The 16,675-nt window shown below is 41.8% G+C and overlaps 1 protein-coding gene across 3 annotated transcripts in view; it reads right to left on the bottom strand.

Moving 5' to 3' along the window:
* The window catches only part of MAP2K6 (mitogen-activated protein kinase kinase 6), a 113,118-nt gene that overhangs the window by 12,093 nt on the left and 84,350 nt on the right, over positions 1-16,675 (bottom strand). For all 3 annotated transcript variants that reach the window (XM_036083797.2, XM_036083798.2, XM_036083796.2), the window contains exons 7-11: positions 16,285-16,336; positions 14,124-14,251; positions 13,157-13,234; positions 11,879-12,018; positions 4,115-4,160 (exon numbers count right to left, since the gene is read on the bottom strand). In XM_036083797.2, the coding sequence (XP_035939690.1) occupies positions 4,115-4,160; positions 11,879-12,018; positions 13,157-13,234; positions 14,124-14,251; positions 16,285-16,336 (444 nt within the window). The remainder of the gene's footprint in view (positions 1-4,114; positions 4,161-11,878; positions 12,019-13,156; positions 13,235-14,123; positions 14,252-16,284; positions 16,337-16,675) is intronic.

The following is a 16,675-nucleotide window of genomic DNA, read 5'->3' as shown; positions in this document are numbered from 1 at the left end:
GGCATGTCAAAATGGAAAGTGTGAGTCGCCTTCTTGTGTGGGTTTTGAGGCTGTAAAAGGTTGGGAGGGAACCCAGTCCCCTCTATAAGCAATGGACTAAGAATAGCAAGGCCAACAACTGGGAGGCGATCAAATGAGGCACCATGGATTCATCCCCAGGCTGGGTTTCTCAAAAAAGGAGCCAGGTACAGGAAGGGAGGACATTACCAACAGTCGTGCCTCGAGAAAACATGGAGATCCAAGAACACACCACCAGGAACATCAGGGCAAGCCCCAAGTACCAATGGTCGCCATATCGTCTACACAACACGTCACCCCTTAAGACTACGATTTTCTAGGGGTTCAGTCATCCTTGCTTGACACTGTGATTCCATCTAGAACTTCCCGGATATTTGAAGAACATAATCACCTCACTGGGCAATCACTTGTATCACCTGATTATCATTTCTGGTGGTTATCATCTGGGACAGGGGTCAACAATCAGTGGTCCAGGGGCCAAGTCTATCCCACTGCCTATCTGTGAAATAAAGGTTTTTGGAACACAGCCACACCATCTGTTTATGTACTGAATATGGCTGCTCTCTCACAGCAAAACAAGAGAGTTGAATAGCCACCCACAAAGCCTAAAATATTTACTATCTAACCCTTTACAGAAAAAGTTGGCTGGTCCCCACTCTAGAGGAACACATCCTACTGAGTCATGTCCCCCAGTGGGAGTTTGAGAGAACAAGCAAATGAGATGATGTGAAAGCATGTATACCCCTCAATCCAAGTTGGGGGGTGAGGGGAGCAGTTGAGATTTCTAGAAGAGGTACACGTCTGGGTTGGGGCCTTAATTATACCACCCTTCACCTGGAAAAAAGGATTTTTTTTTTCCCCTTTCTTCACCAACTCCTACAATTTAAACAATAGTCTCTCAGCAAGAGTTTTCCCAATGCTAAAGTTAAAGAGTTTGGACTCAGATTTTCCACTTAAAAACCTCAATTCCACAGGAAAGCAGAGAGCAGTTATAGCCTTAGAAGGCAAGTCCATTTCCAGTACCACACAGACTAGTGTCGTAAAAAGAAGTGGGGGGGGGGGGATGCACATGATTTTGTAACATTAATATGTAGACCGTAAAAGACCACAGCGTTAGAACATACTGGAAAGTGGAATGCAACATCAGGTGCCCGTGTATACTAAGCTAGAACTCAGCATTTTTTTTCTCAAGTATGTTCCTTTGAAACCTCTGATTAGAGGTCACTTGGAAGGAAATAAAAATGTTCTGCATTTTAAATAGCCAGAAATATATAGAAAATGTTCTTTTATCTGAAAATAGGGACAAACAAGGCAAGTTTACAGTAGGACCATGTCCATTGCACTTGATGTGAAATTAGTTTTAAAATGCTCTGCGGGTTGCATGAGCATACCCAAAAAGGGTAGCTGAGATTAAAAGGCCCCTGACTGGCTATTAAAAACATCATCAGGGAGGTAAAAAAATACACACACACACACACACACACACATTCAGGAGGAAATGTTCGACCCAAACATGTGGTATGCTGAGATTTTCTCAAGCATTATGCCTTTTCTCCCTCAACTGTGGGTGTTGATCAAATACAGCCAACAGAACGGTGAGTCCCAGGGGATGCCTTTTCAAAGGGGACAATTAGGAGCCCAAGGAGACCACCTTGTCTACCCTAAAACTCTCCCCAGTGTTCCTTTACAGTCCCCCAATTGAAGAATGGTTCAGACTTAAATCAAAACTTAACCAACAGACCCGAAAATCCGTGTGACTGGCTGTGACTATCACCTATTGTACAGATCAGCTTTCTGTAACTCTTCCTGGCTTGAAATCTCCAGGCTGTACTCTCTCTTCTTTTCTCCAGCTTTATTGAAATATACTTGACATATAACATTGTGTAAGTTTAGGTGTACGTGACTATTTGATACACTTCTATATTACGAAATAATTACCACAATAAGGTTAGCAAACACATCCTTCACCTCACACACTTACCATTCTTCTTCTGTAATAAGAACCTTTAAGATCTACTCTCCTAGCAACTTCCAAGTATGCAATACATTATTATTAACTATAGCACCATGCTATACACATTCTATCCATGGTGTCGCCAAAGGCAGGCTTTCTCTCTTTTTTATGGCTGAATAATATTCCATTGTATGTGTATGTGTGTGTATCACATTTTCTTTATCCATTCATGCACTGATGGGCACTTACATCGTTTCTATGTCTTTGCTATTATAAATAACACTGCCATGAACATGCCGATGTGGATACCCTCTTAAGATAGTGATTCCATCTCCTTCAGATATATACCCAGAAGTGGGATGGCTGGATCATATGGTATTTCTATTTTTAATTTTTTTGAGGAACCCCCATACTGTTTTCTATGCTGTCTGTACCAATTTGCACTCCCAACAACAGTGCACAAGGGTTCTCTTTTCTCTACATTCACACCAACACTTGTTATCTCTTGTCTTTTTGATGATGGTCATTCTAACAGGTGTGAGGTGATATCTCATTGTGGTTTTGATTTGCATTTCCCTGATGACTAGTGATGACAAGCACCTCTTCACGTACTTGTTGGCAAAAATCAATGGGATTACATCAAACTAAAAAGCTTCTGCACAGCTAAAGAGATGATCAATGAAATGAAATGTCAACCTACAAAATGGGAGAAAATATTTGCAAACCACATATCTGATAAGGGGTTAATATCCAAAATATATTTTTAAAAAACTCATACAACTCAAGAGCAAAAAAAAAAAAAAAATCTCATTTTTTTTAAATGGGCAAAGGACCTCAAAAGACATTTTTCCAAAGAAGATATATAAATGGCCAATTATCTATTTGTAGATAGTATATGACACATAAATACTTTTTCCATGTCAGAGCCACCTCACCACACCATTTGGTAAAAGATCTCAGGAACCTATACTTCTAGGGCCTGCCTTAAGCGGGTCTTAAAGACTGAGCGCTACTTGTCTTGGGGTGGGACAGAAGCAAGCATTTAATGCCTGCTGAATACCTGTGCTCCAGGAATAAATGTCAATCTCTGCTCTTATCTCTACTGAACAAAACTCTTCCTTCCCCTGCTAAAATTAAAAACTTGATAACTGAAACAAATCTAAGGAATGGTTAATGCAAATTAGTAAGTAGTTACAATTTTATCATATTTCCCCCAATATGTGTTTCAACATATACTTCGATAAAAGTTTCCAAGTTTTGCCCCTGCCATCTACACTAAAGAATCATTTGTAATTAGCTTAAAATTGTAGTTACAGCAATGTAAGAGAAACTATTTTACAACAATTCTTCTGAGGTCTTATTTTCACTCTTTTTCTTCATAGATAGTACAAACGGTAAGCTGTGAATGCAGAGGTAATATAATTCAAACTAATAACGCTTGGTCTTACTTTTTTCCACTAGCGTGAAAACCAAAAGGAGAAAACAGTCTTTCCTCCCTAAACACCCATCAAAAAGCAGCCTGTCCAAAGAATCCTAAATATTTTATCAAAAATATCTGTTTTCTCCTCATTGCTGAAATCCTTTAAATCCTGCTTTCCCTCATTTATATTAGTAATTGATGACTCTTGATATCTTGAGAACCTGAAAATGTAAATTTTGGGGCGCCTGGGTGGCTCAGTCATTAAGCATCTGCCTTCGGCTTGGGTCATGATCCCAGGGTCCTGGGATTGAGCCCCACGTTGGGCTCCCTGCTCAGCAGGAAGCCTGTTTCTCCCTCTCCCACTCCCCCTACTTGTGTTCCCTCTTTCACTATATCTCTCTGTCAAATAAATAAATAAAATCTTAAAAAAAAAAAGAAAATGTAAATTTTATCGGCATCATTTAGTCCATATGATGACAAGATTACCAAAATGGAAAAAGTTGCTAAGAAAGGTGACCTGCCCCCAGTCATACTAAAGAAGGACTTAGGACATGTGAAGGATTTAGAACACACTCTTTTTTGCTTGAATTCACTTCCGGTCACCAACGTCTCAATGAACCAGCTCTCCTGATACAGTTGTTTGATTATAATTTAGGTCTTAGTCACTTTACCTTTTTACTAGCTGTTGGTTTGGACAGGTTTACACCGCTAACAATACGTACCATAAGTTCTGGATATGTTGGCCGTTCTTTGGAATTCTTCTTCAAGCTTAAAGAAAAAAAAATTAATCACATTAAAATCTAGGATTTCAATCTGTATTTTCACCAGACTAGGATTTCAGAATCTGCAGAGACTAAACATAACCAGCTTTAAAATGTATTGAATACATGAATCTCCTATCCTGACTCCCCTCTTCTGTTACACATAAAATTATGTTTTAAATCACTCTAGGTATATCTTCATAGGAAGCATAGGGGTGGTGTATGTGTGTGTGTGCGTGTGTGTGTTTACTTTCCTTTTGATACTTTGCCAATGACATACAAACTAGCTTTTCCGATCTACAGCCATCACATTCCAAAACACGTATCTACTTTCCTTCAAAACAATTTTTCAGGGTGCCTGGGTGGCTCAGTCATTAAGCGTCTGCCTTTGGCCCAGGTCATGATCCCAGGGTCCTGGGATCGAGCCCCACGTCTGGCTCCCTGCTCGGCGAGAAGCCTGCTTCTCCCTCTCCCGCTCCCCCTGCTTGTGTTCCCTCTCTCGCTATCTCTGTCAAATAAATAAAATCTTTAAAAAAAAAAAAAAAAACAATTTTTCTTCCACCCCCACTGGCAAAGAAATTGGCAGGTGTTTCTTACATTACATGTTATCTCTTCACTATCTTCGATACCTGGTTCTCCTTGCTTCCTATTCCCTTGAATGTATAATCTGCTTTTATAGACTCCTAACCAAACCCACCTGAGATAGAAGCAACATCCCGGTAAAATGTCTAAAGTAATGCTACTTGTTTGTTTACAACCTCCTGGCTAATGAAAAAGAATGCACACTCAGCCAGTGACTTCGCAACGATTCTTCTTAGAAATTCTTTGTGGTCACACGCTACTGTCGAGTGGCTCCCATTCTGTATGCCCAACTATCTGTATACACAAATGTTTTAATGATGTTTGATACCAGAGGCAACAGTAACAAAAGAGCATTAAGAAGAGACCAGCCCCTCACCTCTATCCTCAGCCCACCCCTGTATCCTGTGGCCTTAAAATGGAAAAAAAGAAAATAAGTGGTTTATTGGGAGTTGGAACCCCAGGTTACAGAATGAAGAGAAGGATGGTTCTGAAAACTGTGGTTTGCAAGGCAACCTAGACACCCCTCTGCCCACCGGGCCACCGAATCCCACATGATGGAAAGGAACGCAGCCTGGCATTGAAGAAACCAAAATGTGACTGATCGTTAGGGTTGCTGGGATTTGTGCCAATGGATCCTTTTGAGCAAATGAGACCTAGTATGTGTGACATGAGCTCGGCTCCACCCCCATGGGCTAATAATAATGAGGAGAGGGGTCAAAGTATGGAGCCATAAGAGAGTGAAGTAGTTGAGACGCTTTGAGAAAGTGTGGTATAAAACAAAACGAAATGAAAAAAAAAAAAAAAGAGAGAGAGAGAGAGAAAGCTTTTGAACCAAAACAACTTAAAGCAGCCTACCAGTTTATTCCAGGCAATGCTGTGGGTAGAAGCCAGGGAACCTGAGACAGGGTACAGTAGATGTGAGGAGAGAAGTTTTCAACCTGGAACTGAGGGCAGATCTAGGACCTAGTGACCTCAGTGACCAGACAACCTATGAGAGAAAGTTTCGTCTCAACTGAGGATAAAAATAAGAGTGAATTAGAAAGAGGAATTATCAACTGTCAAAGTCAGATTGATAATGGGAAGGTGTGCTTGAGTGAAATGAATGAGATCTTGGAAGTCCCACTTAGGACTCTGCACGTATCTATGGCCTGAGATGCTGTAAGGCTTTTTTGATGGTTCTCAACTGCAGGTGATCTTGCCCTCCGGGGGTATCTGGCAATGTCCGGAGGTATCTTTGCTTGCTGATACACCCGGTGGTGCCTACCGGCATCTCCTAGGGGGAGGCTCGGGATATTGCCAAACACCCTATAACACACAGCACAGTTTCCCACAGCAAAGAATGATCCAGTCCCAAAAGTTATGAGTGCTGAGGTTGCAAACCCCTTGGGCCACGTGCACGAGGGTATTCCTCCTCATTGCTGCCTTCTATGCCCTGCTCGGAAATGAAATTCACTTAGAAGCACCTCCCGCTGATTCGTCTGTCATTTGCGCACATTCTCAATCAACACTACCAGCTCTCTCTCCCTGAACCCTGGGAAGCAGAAGTTTTCTTTCTAAGTTCAAGAGCTAGTTCACCTAGAAGGAAACAGAGAAGAAGAAATGTGATCCCAGGAGTAATGCTGACTCACACACAGACTGTAGTGAAGAAAACAAGCAGGCTAACGTACAAAAGCCCTGAGTTTTCAGCTATTGTTCAAAGCCAGTCAAAAACCAGAAAGTCTTCTCCATAATCTGAACAATTTAACTTGCTAGAAGCAATCATGAAAAACATAGACGCCACCTTAAATCCACACTCACTAGTTACGTGCTTGATTTCAGGTGTCTCTACTTAGACGGGCGCCTTAGGGAGTCCTCGGACCAGGGCTGAGCATCGACTCCACTAACATTCATTCTCCTTGAGGACCATGACCCACCCTTCCATTACTAGCTTCCACTGGTCAGCAACCAAACCAAGGGGATGACAGGAAAAGAGGCTTCTTCCTCAGACATTAGCACACTGGCCTCTTCTACCAACCAGAGATCTTTGTGATGTTTGCTGATTTTTGAACTTCTATTTAGTCGATAATGAAAGAAGACTCTCGTCTCATCAGGTTGAGGAATGTAAGCACTTCCTTTTTATAAGGAGAGATCATTTTAAGTCAGGATAGCTTATCTTTTCACTTCTGGAACAGTTTAAGAAAATTTCTCTGGAGTTCTTTTTTTTTTTTTTGTCTGTATAAAGAAAATGTGGGGAAAGTACCCCAAGTTGATGCATCAGAAAATGTTTCAAATTCCTGAAACCTCAGGGCTTGCTGGCCGATAGGCTTTCTTCACTTACGGCCTCTGATTAGAAGGCTCAAAATTTACCACAAGCACTGCTGCAGAGCATTCATGGAAAATACTTACACAGCAATCCAAGGCTGTTTATTGAATTAATATAACTGATAAAGCCCATTCTCTCCATCTTTTTAAATTGAGAACACTTCAAAACATCGGCTAAGAATAGCAAAATACTCAGGATAAGGTTGGGGGGGGTGGAAAGCAAATTTTCCATGTTTGATAGGAAGTGCTTGAAATTCAGGATAAAATAACAACCGTGGAGTTCAAAGCTACACCAATTTCTTTTTGGATTGGAGTCAGACTTTTGAATTTTCAAGTGGCTTGTCATTTTCAAGCATGCAATTAGCTAACTGCTCTAATTCCTCTTCCAAATGCCACAACACACGCTTCTGACCGTAGCTGACACTAAAAAACAGCTTCATGCTGTCTTGAGAATTGCTAGCTTGAAGTTTGTGCTGACCAGAGGATTTCTGCCTATTTGAATTCCCCCTGATGGCTTCCAAGAAGGGCTATTTGGTGCATCCACAGAATAAAAACACGTTGCGCCTCTCAAGCCCATACATGTGTCATAAGCTAAATAAACATCCAGTGCCTCTGTTTACTCTCCTTCCTGAACAAGTCGAGAACTGTATTTGATTGTCTCTGTATTATGTTTGTTCCTCTGAGTCAGTATCAACGTCTGAGGGGACTCCAACACACTCCAACGTGCCATCAGGCTGGTCAGCTGGGCACTGAGCCTCTCAAATAGGCCTGAAGGAAAAGCAAAAAAGAAATCAGGCTGTTTGGGCACACAGTAGTTGGGTTTCCAGAGACTTCCTTCAGTCACCAAGCCTGTGAACCTACAGGAAGAGGTTCTAGAGAGAAGCATAAGCTTGCCACGATTCCCTTTTTCCTTTTTAGATACTCCTTTGTTCATCCTCTATTGGACTAGAATGTAAGGCTTTTCTATGAGACTTCTCAATTATGAATCCCAAAACAAGGCCTTTATGGACAGCACCACCTACTCTAGGAACACTTCAAAACCCCTGTGATAAGAAAACAAAAAAAAGAGGAGGAAATGTCATTCCGTAGTCCTATTTCAAAATAAGTACAGAAGGGAAGGGTTGGTAGGATATCATTGGTTTTTCTTTAAAGTCCATAAGGCATAAATGCCTTAACTTGCTTTCCTCTCCTACCCACCCCCCATCCTCCCACCCCACCCCGAGGACGCTGTCTCTCTGAAGCTACTACGAAAGAACACATCAGCTGGGGCTCCGCGCTCTAGAGGTAACTTTGGGTATGAGAGTGAGAGCCTGCTAGTGCTTTCTACTCCCCCCCCACAGATCAGGATTACAGTCAACTCACAAACAGTGATCAGAGGAGACTGAAAGCCAAGTGGACTCCCTGGATAAGGCCGTGCAGTGTGGAGCAGCACCGGGAGGGAGGGGGGTCATCAAACACTTACTTAGCATGCATCCCAGGAAAGGTCACAAATCCTCTGACAGATGACTAAGGCTGTGGATAACGCAACCTTTCTCTTTTAGTTCGACACTCCGCCCAAAGACAGAGGTAGGAGATAAAACCACCCATGTATCTATCTCAAAATTCGGGATTCATCTTTCACTTTCCAAATCTGTATTCCCCTTTCCCCACTTAACCACAAAAATAGGGGCTTTCTGAGAAGTCTTGAAGGATCAGAGCCTGACTATGCCATGAAAATTCAAAAAACACATGGAGGTCACTCCAAAAAGGGTCCTCTCATGAACGGGTATCTCAAATCCGGCTGCGTACATGGGAAAATGGAGGAACAGCGATAAAAGAGAGCCTTTTCTTCATCAAGAAATAGAAGAGGGTGTTCTTAGGTGGTCACTTTTGCATGCTTTCCATCCACTCAGCTCCAGATCAAACTTAAAACCATCAGTAATAAAACAAGCGAAATAACTACCTTGCTCCTGGAAGTAGGTGTGCACTGGTAAGCTAGTATACAGGAAAAATGAAATCGCTTCCGTCAAGATCTAAGCCATTCATAAAATCCTTTTTAAAAAAATCAGCACTGTGTTTTTGAAGCATTAGACAACTTTTCCAACTCAGTGGACTTTAAAACACAGTTCATAGTAAGGGGGTATCAAAAAATATATATATTGGTAATTTATGGGAGGTAAAAAGCTATTATTGATCTGCCATCTGAAATAGGAGAGCCTGTACTCTTAAAAAATAAAATCCAAGAGAGGACATTAAGAATGCTGATAAATTCAGAATTAATGCTCCTCTTCTTCTTTCCAATTCTCCTACCAACAAAAACGACTCACTATTTTACACAGTGGATACTTTTAAATGTCAGATTCTACAGGAACTACAACATGGAAAGTTTGAATAATTATTCTTGGAAAACTTCAAAGTTTAGATGATTTGAGTTTTGTTTCTATTGTTATATATATAATATATATAATATATAAATACAAATATATATATATATATATAAATATATATTTTGGTAAGCCCCATAAACAAGCCAGACTGGCTGGCATGATTATGAGTAAAATGACACAGAATTAATAGCAATTAACAGAATTAATGGTTTCAGGAAAGCTAGAAAATATCTATGGCTCAAAGTTTTTAAATTAATGAACCTTGGTAGCTGGGACTAAAATTGACAGAAAGCAAGAGGGGAACAGAGAGGCCTCTGAGGTCTCTGAAGATGTTGGCAGTGTTCTGGGAGGTGGAGCGTAGGCACAGCATGGTAGCCATACAAAGAGCAATAATAAAGTATCTGGATTGTCCACATATGTGTGCATACGTTAAAATTAGAAAGCATTATTTCTCAAGGTTTTCATTTTTTAAATATCCCTAAAAAGTTTTATTGTTCTGAATCTTTAGGGGAAGTTCTAAGTAAGAGGAAAAAATACACTGGGGAAAGAAAAAGTAATTGCGTGATTTTTAAAAAATAGATTACAGAAGAAAAATGGGTTTTGAAAAGGAAGCAGTTGATATCAGGTCCACAGACCATAGGGCAAAATTAGGGGTTCTCGCCCCAGGTGTACAGTAGCATGATTTGAGAACATTCGAAAAATACTGATATTCGGGACCCTTCCCAGATCCATTAAGTCAGAATGTCTGAGGGTGTGGCCCAAGCGACAGTAGGTTTACAGACGAACAGCCACAGTTGACAACTATTGGAGTAAACTGGCGATTCTCAATAGGGCAGCTCCGCTTTCTCAAGCTTTTCAGCCTTGTTCTTACCAAGTTTTCCAAAGTACCCAGCCAGAATCCTGGAGAAAGGGGAACAGGCAGGAGAAAGGTTATAGGGAGGAGAGTTTGACAAGACTTCCCTAGATAAGATCCTTCCCCTTTACCACTCTTCTTGAGAACTACTGGTCTAAACTATCCAAGATGACTCACCCCTTTTCCTATGTGACCTTTAAACATTTGAGGATAAGGAAAAAGAAAAAAAAAAACAAATGCACAATAAAAACAAGTTCTTGAATCCAGAAGGCAAAATCATGAGCCCATCTCAACCTGACCGGTGTGCTACCGCATCCAGCACATTCGCTCAAGGAAAGCAGAGGGGAGGACACACCTCAGTAGCCCAGAGGAAGTGTCCCATCAGAGGTGCCCAACAACACACTGTACTCCAGCCCACAGCTCCAGCCCCTCTCTAGCCATTTGGCCAAAACTAAAACAAAACCAAGCCACAGTAGGCCAGCCTCATACATCATCAGGGCAAAATACCAGGGGTGACACGGGGACCAGGGCTAACAAAAAGTCCAAGAGGCCTTAGTTTCACAAACAACAGACAGTTGCTTTGTCTCGTCATGTTTCCCAATAAAAGCTGCATTCAGAACACTTCTTCCAAAGAGCACAGAGGCCAAGGAATGATAACCTTGAGGAGCTGTGCTGTCAAATGGCCCTCAGAGGCCCAGCTCTTTCATCAGCAGGGAGCGGCCAGGATCCCTCCCCTCCCGGGGTCACAGCGGGGCTGGGCGCTATCTGCTTCTGCAGGGTGCCCATATAGACGAAAGCCATTTTGTGCTTTCCTTTTGGTGTCGTCTTCCAGGAACACTTGCGATGGTCCTTAGTATCAGGTTACACCAGGCAATACGGTCACCATGCATGCCCTCTCCTACTTTCCTCAATTCCCCTGACAATTTCCACGAAAACAAAGTCTACATTATTAGCATGACTCCTTCCATTTTTCTACTCCAGCTTTCCTTAGATTCCCTCCTCAGACCCCCAGTACTGTCCATTGCACCCTCACGGGCAAGTGTATCCACAGTTAACAAGTGTTGTGTAGGGGGCAGCCTACAAAACCTACAAAGCACTAGAATGTCTTATCTACTCCACCACCCTAATCCTCCAACCGTCCAACCACTCTTCTCTTGATGTTCCAATCAACATCAAAAGAGCTTACAGCTCTCATCAAGGAGTTTCTCGCTCCTATGACATGAAGCATGATCTTTTTTCTGCTTGGAATATCTTTCCCTACCCTACCTCCCTGGTCGCTTGGAAAAATCCCTCATAGGATCTTCAGCATAGAACTTATCTCCTCCAGAAACTCTATCCTAATGCCTTTCCTCTGAGTTCCCCAAATACCCTGTGCATGGCTCCATCCCTGGACTTGCCATATGGTATCATAATCACGGATTGAAGAGACTCCCCTACTTGACTCTGAGTTCACTGAGGGCAGGGACTGGGATAAAGGCATCTTTGTATCTCTGGCATCGAGGGCACACTCCATAGATGCTTTTGGAATGAATGTATGCGTAATGGATCAAGACCAATGGAGGAAGTTCATGAGAACTCCTCTTCTTCCTTCACACTGGCATTTGGCAGAGGAGGCTTTCTTACCACTGTGAGGTAAAGTCAACAAACTCTTCGGAGAATTTGTCCGCCGGGAGTTGTGGCGAGGGTTCCTCGACCACCTGTTTGAGCTGCTGGAAGGGGGTTCCCCAAGAGTCGTAGGGAAACCGAAGGATCGCCAACTCAATCTAGAGGGGAGAAAAGCACAAGGGGACAACCGCTGAAACGGAACTACTTTAGGGCATCTGCTGGACTCTTCTGTTCCAGGAGAATCCGAGGGAAATACAGAGGTGAAGTTCAAGTAAAACTTGGGGAGACATAAACTAACAATATGTTCTCTACTCTTCCCCAGTTCCTAGTGCTAGGGAGTTTTGAACATTATCTTACCGGAGGCAGCCAATTAAGCTTATTTATAACTGGGTCCTCACCAAAAGCAACTGTGACACTTCATAAAATTGTAAGTCAGCAGTATCAAACTTCGGGATGGAAAGCAACCGGGTGTTTTCAATGTTTGGTCTGAAAAGTTATTCTCGCCCTAAGGCTTTTAAAGAGCTGTGTATCTGCTGCCATCTGCAGGTCTCTTACTGGAATGAAAAAAAAAAACAAACCCTAGGACCAAATGACTGATCTTTTTTTGGATTTGAGGAAGGCCACTTTGCCATTACAAGATCATCACGTGTATTCTGGGCAGGGATGGGAAATAACGCACAGGATTTAATCAGCTGCTGTGCCTGGGAAGGAGCCAGGACCACAGTGGATAATTCCAGACCTCAGTGACACACCGAAAAAAATGTATGTTCACCAAAGTTACAAAGGATAACTGTAGGGCTGTGCCGAAGGAAATTATCTTGTTTGTTACTATATCCTTTGGCTGTATCTGACCTCAATGGCCAAGACCTCTATCAGAACCATATTCTGGGAAACACAGCCTATGTCCTGGATAACAGCTCAGTCAGGGTCCACACACATGAGCACTCCTGGAGTAGCTTAAACTTCATGCCTAGATGAGAATAATTTAAAGCTATAGGCAGGATTCGTTTTACAGATGAGGATAATAAGACAGTGCATGGGACTCCATCAGTTTACTCAAGGGCCCACGCCCAGTTAGAGGTAGAATAAAGAGAAAAACTGGGTTTGCCCAATCCCAGTGTGGTCTTCCCACTACACGACCCTGCAGACAATCATCATTCAAAACCTCCTGCTCCGTCCGGCAGGAAAGGATGCTCAGGACCCACAGGTAGGGTGTTTGCTTTTTGGTCACAAAACCCACCCCATTTCAGCTTCATGCCCAGAACCTCACAGTCCAGAATGATCATCACATGTTACCATTGTGATGCCCAGACTCCAAATGTCAGACTTCACACTGTATCCCTTCTGATTGAGCTCTGGGTTTATTCTTTCAGGCTGCAAAGGAGACAGAAAAAGACAAATGAGATGACACTCTTAGCTCGATAAAGTCTCCGGGGGTGGGGGTGTCACCAGCTGCCAAGTGACTCGTTTTAAGCTTGTTAACATGCCTCCCAGGCCAAGAAAACTCACTAACTACAATAAATATCAACGCCTCCGTGGGATCTTCCTCATTCTACAGGAGTCTTTTCTTGGAGACAAAAAGGGATCAAAGTCCCTCACGATTCAAAACTCATTAAAAAAAAAAAACTAATTTCAATTTTGCCTTAAGATGAAATAGGATACACAGTATAAAGTTACTTTGCCAGTCTAGAATTTTCCTTGTTAAGAACCCCAACAGTCCAGAACTCAATAGTAAGAATCCACAAGAGTCACCGGGCTACTGTCTGAGATTAGCTCAACACCAAGGGGAAGGTTCTCAACCCAAATGCAAATCTATTTCAAAACAGAATACAGAAGCCCCTTAATGTTAAAGGGGGTCCCAAGGTCTCTGCCAATGGCAGTGAATCTTCCCAGCCATGAGCATCTCTCATCTAACTGACTTGTTTGGGTCATTTAAATTGTTTACTCTTCCGTCCCCAACAAACAGGATAACACTCCCCGGCAACACAGGGTGAAAAATTTGTGTGGGCTGTATGTATTACTTATGTGTTTCTTTTTTTCAAGTAATAGACCTCCTTTACTCGAATTTTTAAAAAATAGTATGTTTGAAGCAAGTGACTAAGGATTTCAGACAGAAAATACTTAAGAAAAAAATAAGATGCAGAATATTTCTTGCACCGTAAGCACATTTCCATTCTCCCTCTGTGGCCATCCATTTCCTATTTTCTGGTGAGGTTTGTGGGCGGCTGCATTCCCAGATGCCTCCCCTGGCTGCCGTACTTACGGCCATGTACGGTTTGCATCCTGCATCGATAGTTTTAGCGACAGAGTCTACAAGGTAGCCACTGATTCCAAAATCGCACATCTTTACTTGGCCCAGAGTGTTGATCAGCACGTTGGAAGGCTTGACGTCTGAAAGTAAGAACAACCAGGAGCCCGTGATCCCAGCCTGCTCTGAAGATTCATGTGTCCACCACCAGGGGGCCTGACATCTCACCTTCCCTGCTCTCTGAGGCCCTCCCTGACTCCCACTTACATGCATCTTACTGCTTCCAACTTGATTTTCTATTTCATGTTTTGTCCTTCTTGCAGGATTGTGACTCCATCAATAGAAAGGACTGTTTCCTCTATTTATCATCTGCATTACCCCCATAAGTGTAGTAAAAACTTAAAAAATTATTACTGAATCAAATGCCCCGTTCCTTGGACATGCATAGTCTCGATGACGCAAAATGAGTAAGTTCTAGAAATCCACTGTACTACATTGACCCCATAATAAATAATACTGCATTGCACACTTAAAATTTGCCACGAGGGTAGATCTCATCGTAAGTGTTCTTATGACAACAAAATAATTTTTGTAAAGCCCAGCTCGTCATGACCTAATGCACAGTAAGGGTAGGAGTAAACAGACCGCGGAATGATAAGGCAGACTACAGTATAAACATACATCAAATCTGATCAAGGCAACCAGTTTCGATGGAATCATCTGCAAGAGGTGCGTCTGAGGTCACATAGTGAAACTCATCAGGAATTCAGATATTCCAGACCCCAAAGCATACCCCCAAAGAGATAATCATTGTCATCTCTGGATAATGGACTTAGAAATTACAGTTAACTTTTTTCCCTCGTGAGGCTGTTCACAAAGGACATGTAATCAGCAGAGTAAGTTATTCTAAAAACACTAAAAATCATCCTTTATAATGTTTTCCCTTAAACTGAATGGTAGACATGCAAATTTTATTATTTTTATACTCTAGGTATATATTTTGATACGAATGAAATACTTCCTAATTCTGAAATAAATCCTTAAAAATTAAGTTTCACATGTGTGGATAATCCACATTCTTCTCCCCATCTGGATTCTTTCCCATTTCCCTCTCCTCCTCTTCTTCCTCCCTATTTTTCCAACTTCTAATAATAATAATTAATGATGATAATAACAGCAATAACAATAATAACAGGCACTCTGTGCAAAGCATTTTACATCACTTTGAGGTTGACTCAGACAGTTTAAGAATTACCAAATCTCACTACCCCACCAGCTATCATACCTTCCACTAATTCTCCTTCAGACTTGGTTGACTGAGTATCTTCTAAGAAGTTTTCCTTGACTATAGTCACCCAGTGCTAATCATTTCCTTGCTTTGGAGTTTACCTAAGCACTTCCATATTTGGTAATTTGGTATTTGTAATGTGGTTGATTTTTTCCATGTGTTTGTTGTTCATTGGTCTTATTTCCCTATCAAGAATCCCTTTGTGGAATTTTAATTAGAATATGTTTTGTTTTCATATACCTCTCAAGGCACCTATTATAGTGATGTATAAATGGTAGAAAAATGATTATAAGTAATAAATGGATAGATGTATGAAAGATGGAAGAATGGATATATGGATGGATGGATGGATGGAAAGATGACAGGCCAATGGGAAGAAAAAAAGAGGAGGCAGAGGAAGAAGAGATAAATCTATCAGTTTTTTTCATTTTATCCTGCCTCCTGCTGTCTGAAAAACCTGTACTTTATACCAGAACTTTTCATACTTTAAGGTATACAAAAATTACCTGGGGATCTTGTTAAAAATGGAGATTCAGGTGGTCTGGGGACCCATGATTCTGCTTTTCTAAGAAGCTCCCAGGCGACAGTCAATACTACAGGCATTTTTACCTTATTCTCTAAAATTCTCAGTGGGGTAATCCCAGACCTGTGCTTGGTAACAGGTGTTTTAGATTCAATGTAGGTGCACTAAAAAGCCCATGTCTTCGTATGTCCTCAGACAAGATAAAAAGCAGCTACTTATATGATCTCCTGTTCCTTTGGGAAGGAAAACCCCTCAGTTCTACTGCCTGACTCATTTCCACTTATACTCATTGGGGGAAGAAAAGTCTGGGTAAAAGAAATGGATGTTATAAAAGGAAGAGTCAAAGCAACTCCATGCATGCTTACCTCGATGAATGACAGAGAGCTTACTGTGTAAGTGTTCTAACGCTTTTACAATCTGCAAGAGAAACACAAGATAGATTCTTCTCCATCACTGGAAAGAAACTGAATGTTAGGTATACCCAGGTTTATGATCCCAGGCTTAACATCACCAGGTGAGGTATTTTCTCCAATAGCGGTGGCCCTATCCAGGAAAATACACAGGTAGCTACACTTATTGACCTCCACCCCCCAGAGAGGACCGGATCTCACAGTAGAAAGGATGATCTCGCTCATCTAGCCGGTGTTTCATTTGGCCTCCAGCATCTTTTTTTCTCTCTACCCTCATGAGCCTCAATAGCCATTCAGAGAACAATCTTTCTTTCCATTTCATTTTCTTCTGCTTCTTTCTATGCCC

Source organism: Halichoerus grypus, chromosome 2 (genome assembly GCF_964656455.1).
Source record: "Halichoerus grypus chromosome 2, mHalGry1.hap1.1, whole genome shotgun sequence".
Lineage (NCBI taxonomy): Eukaryota > Metazoa > Chordata > Mammalia > Carnivora > Phocidae > Halichoerus > Halichoerus grypus.
Note: the sequence above shows the minus strand (reverse complement) of the source record. Positions and strands in the feature narration are given on the sequence as shown.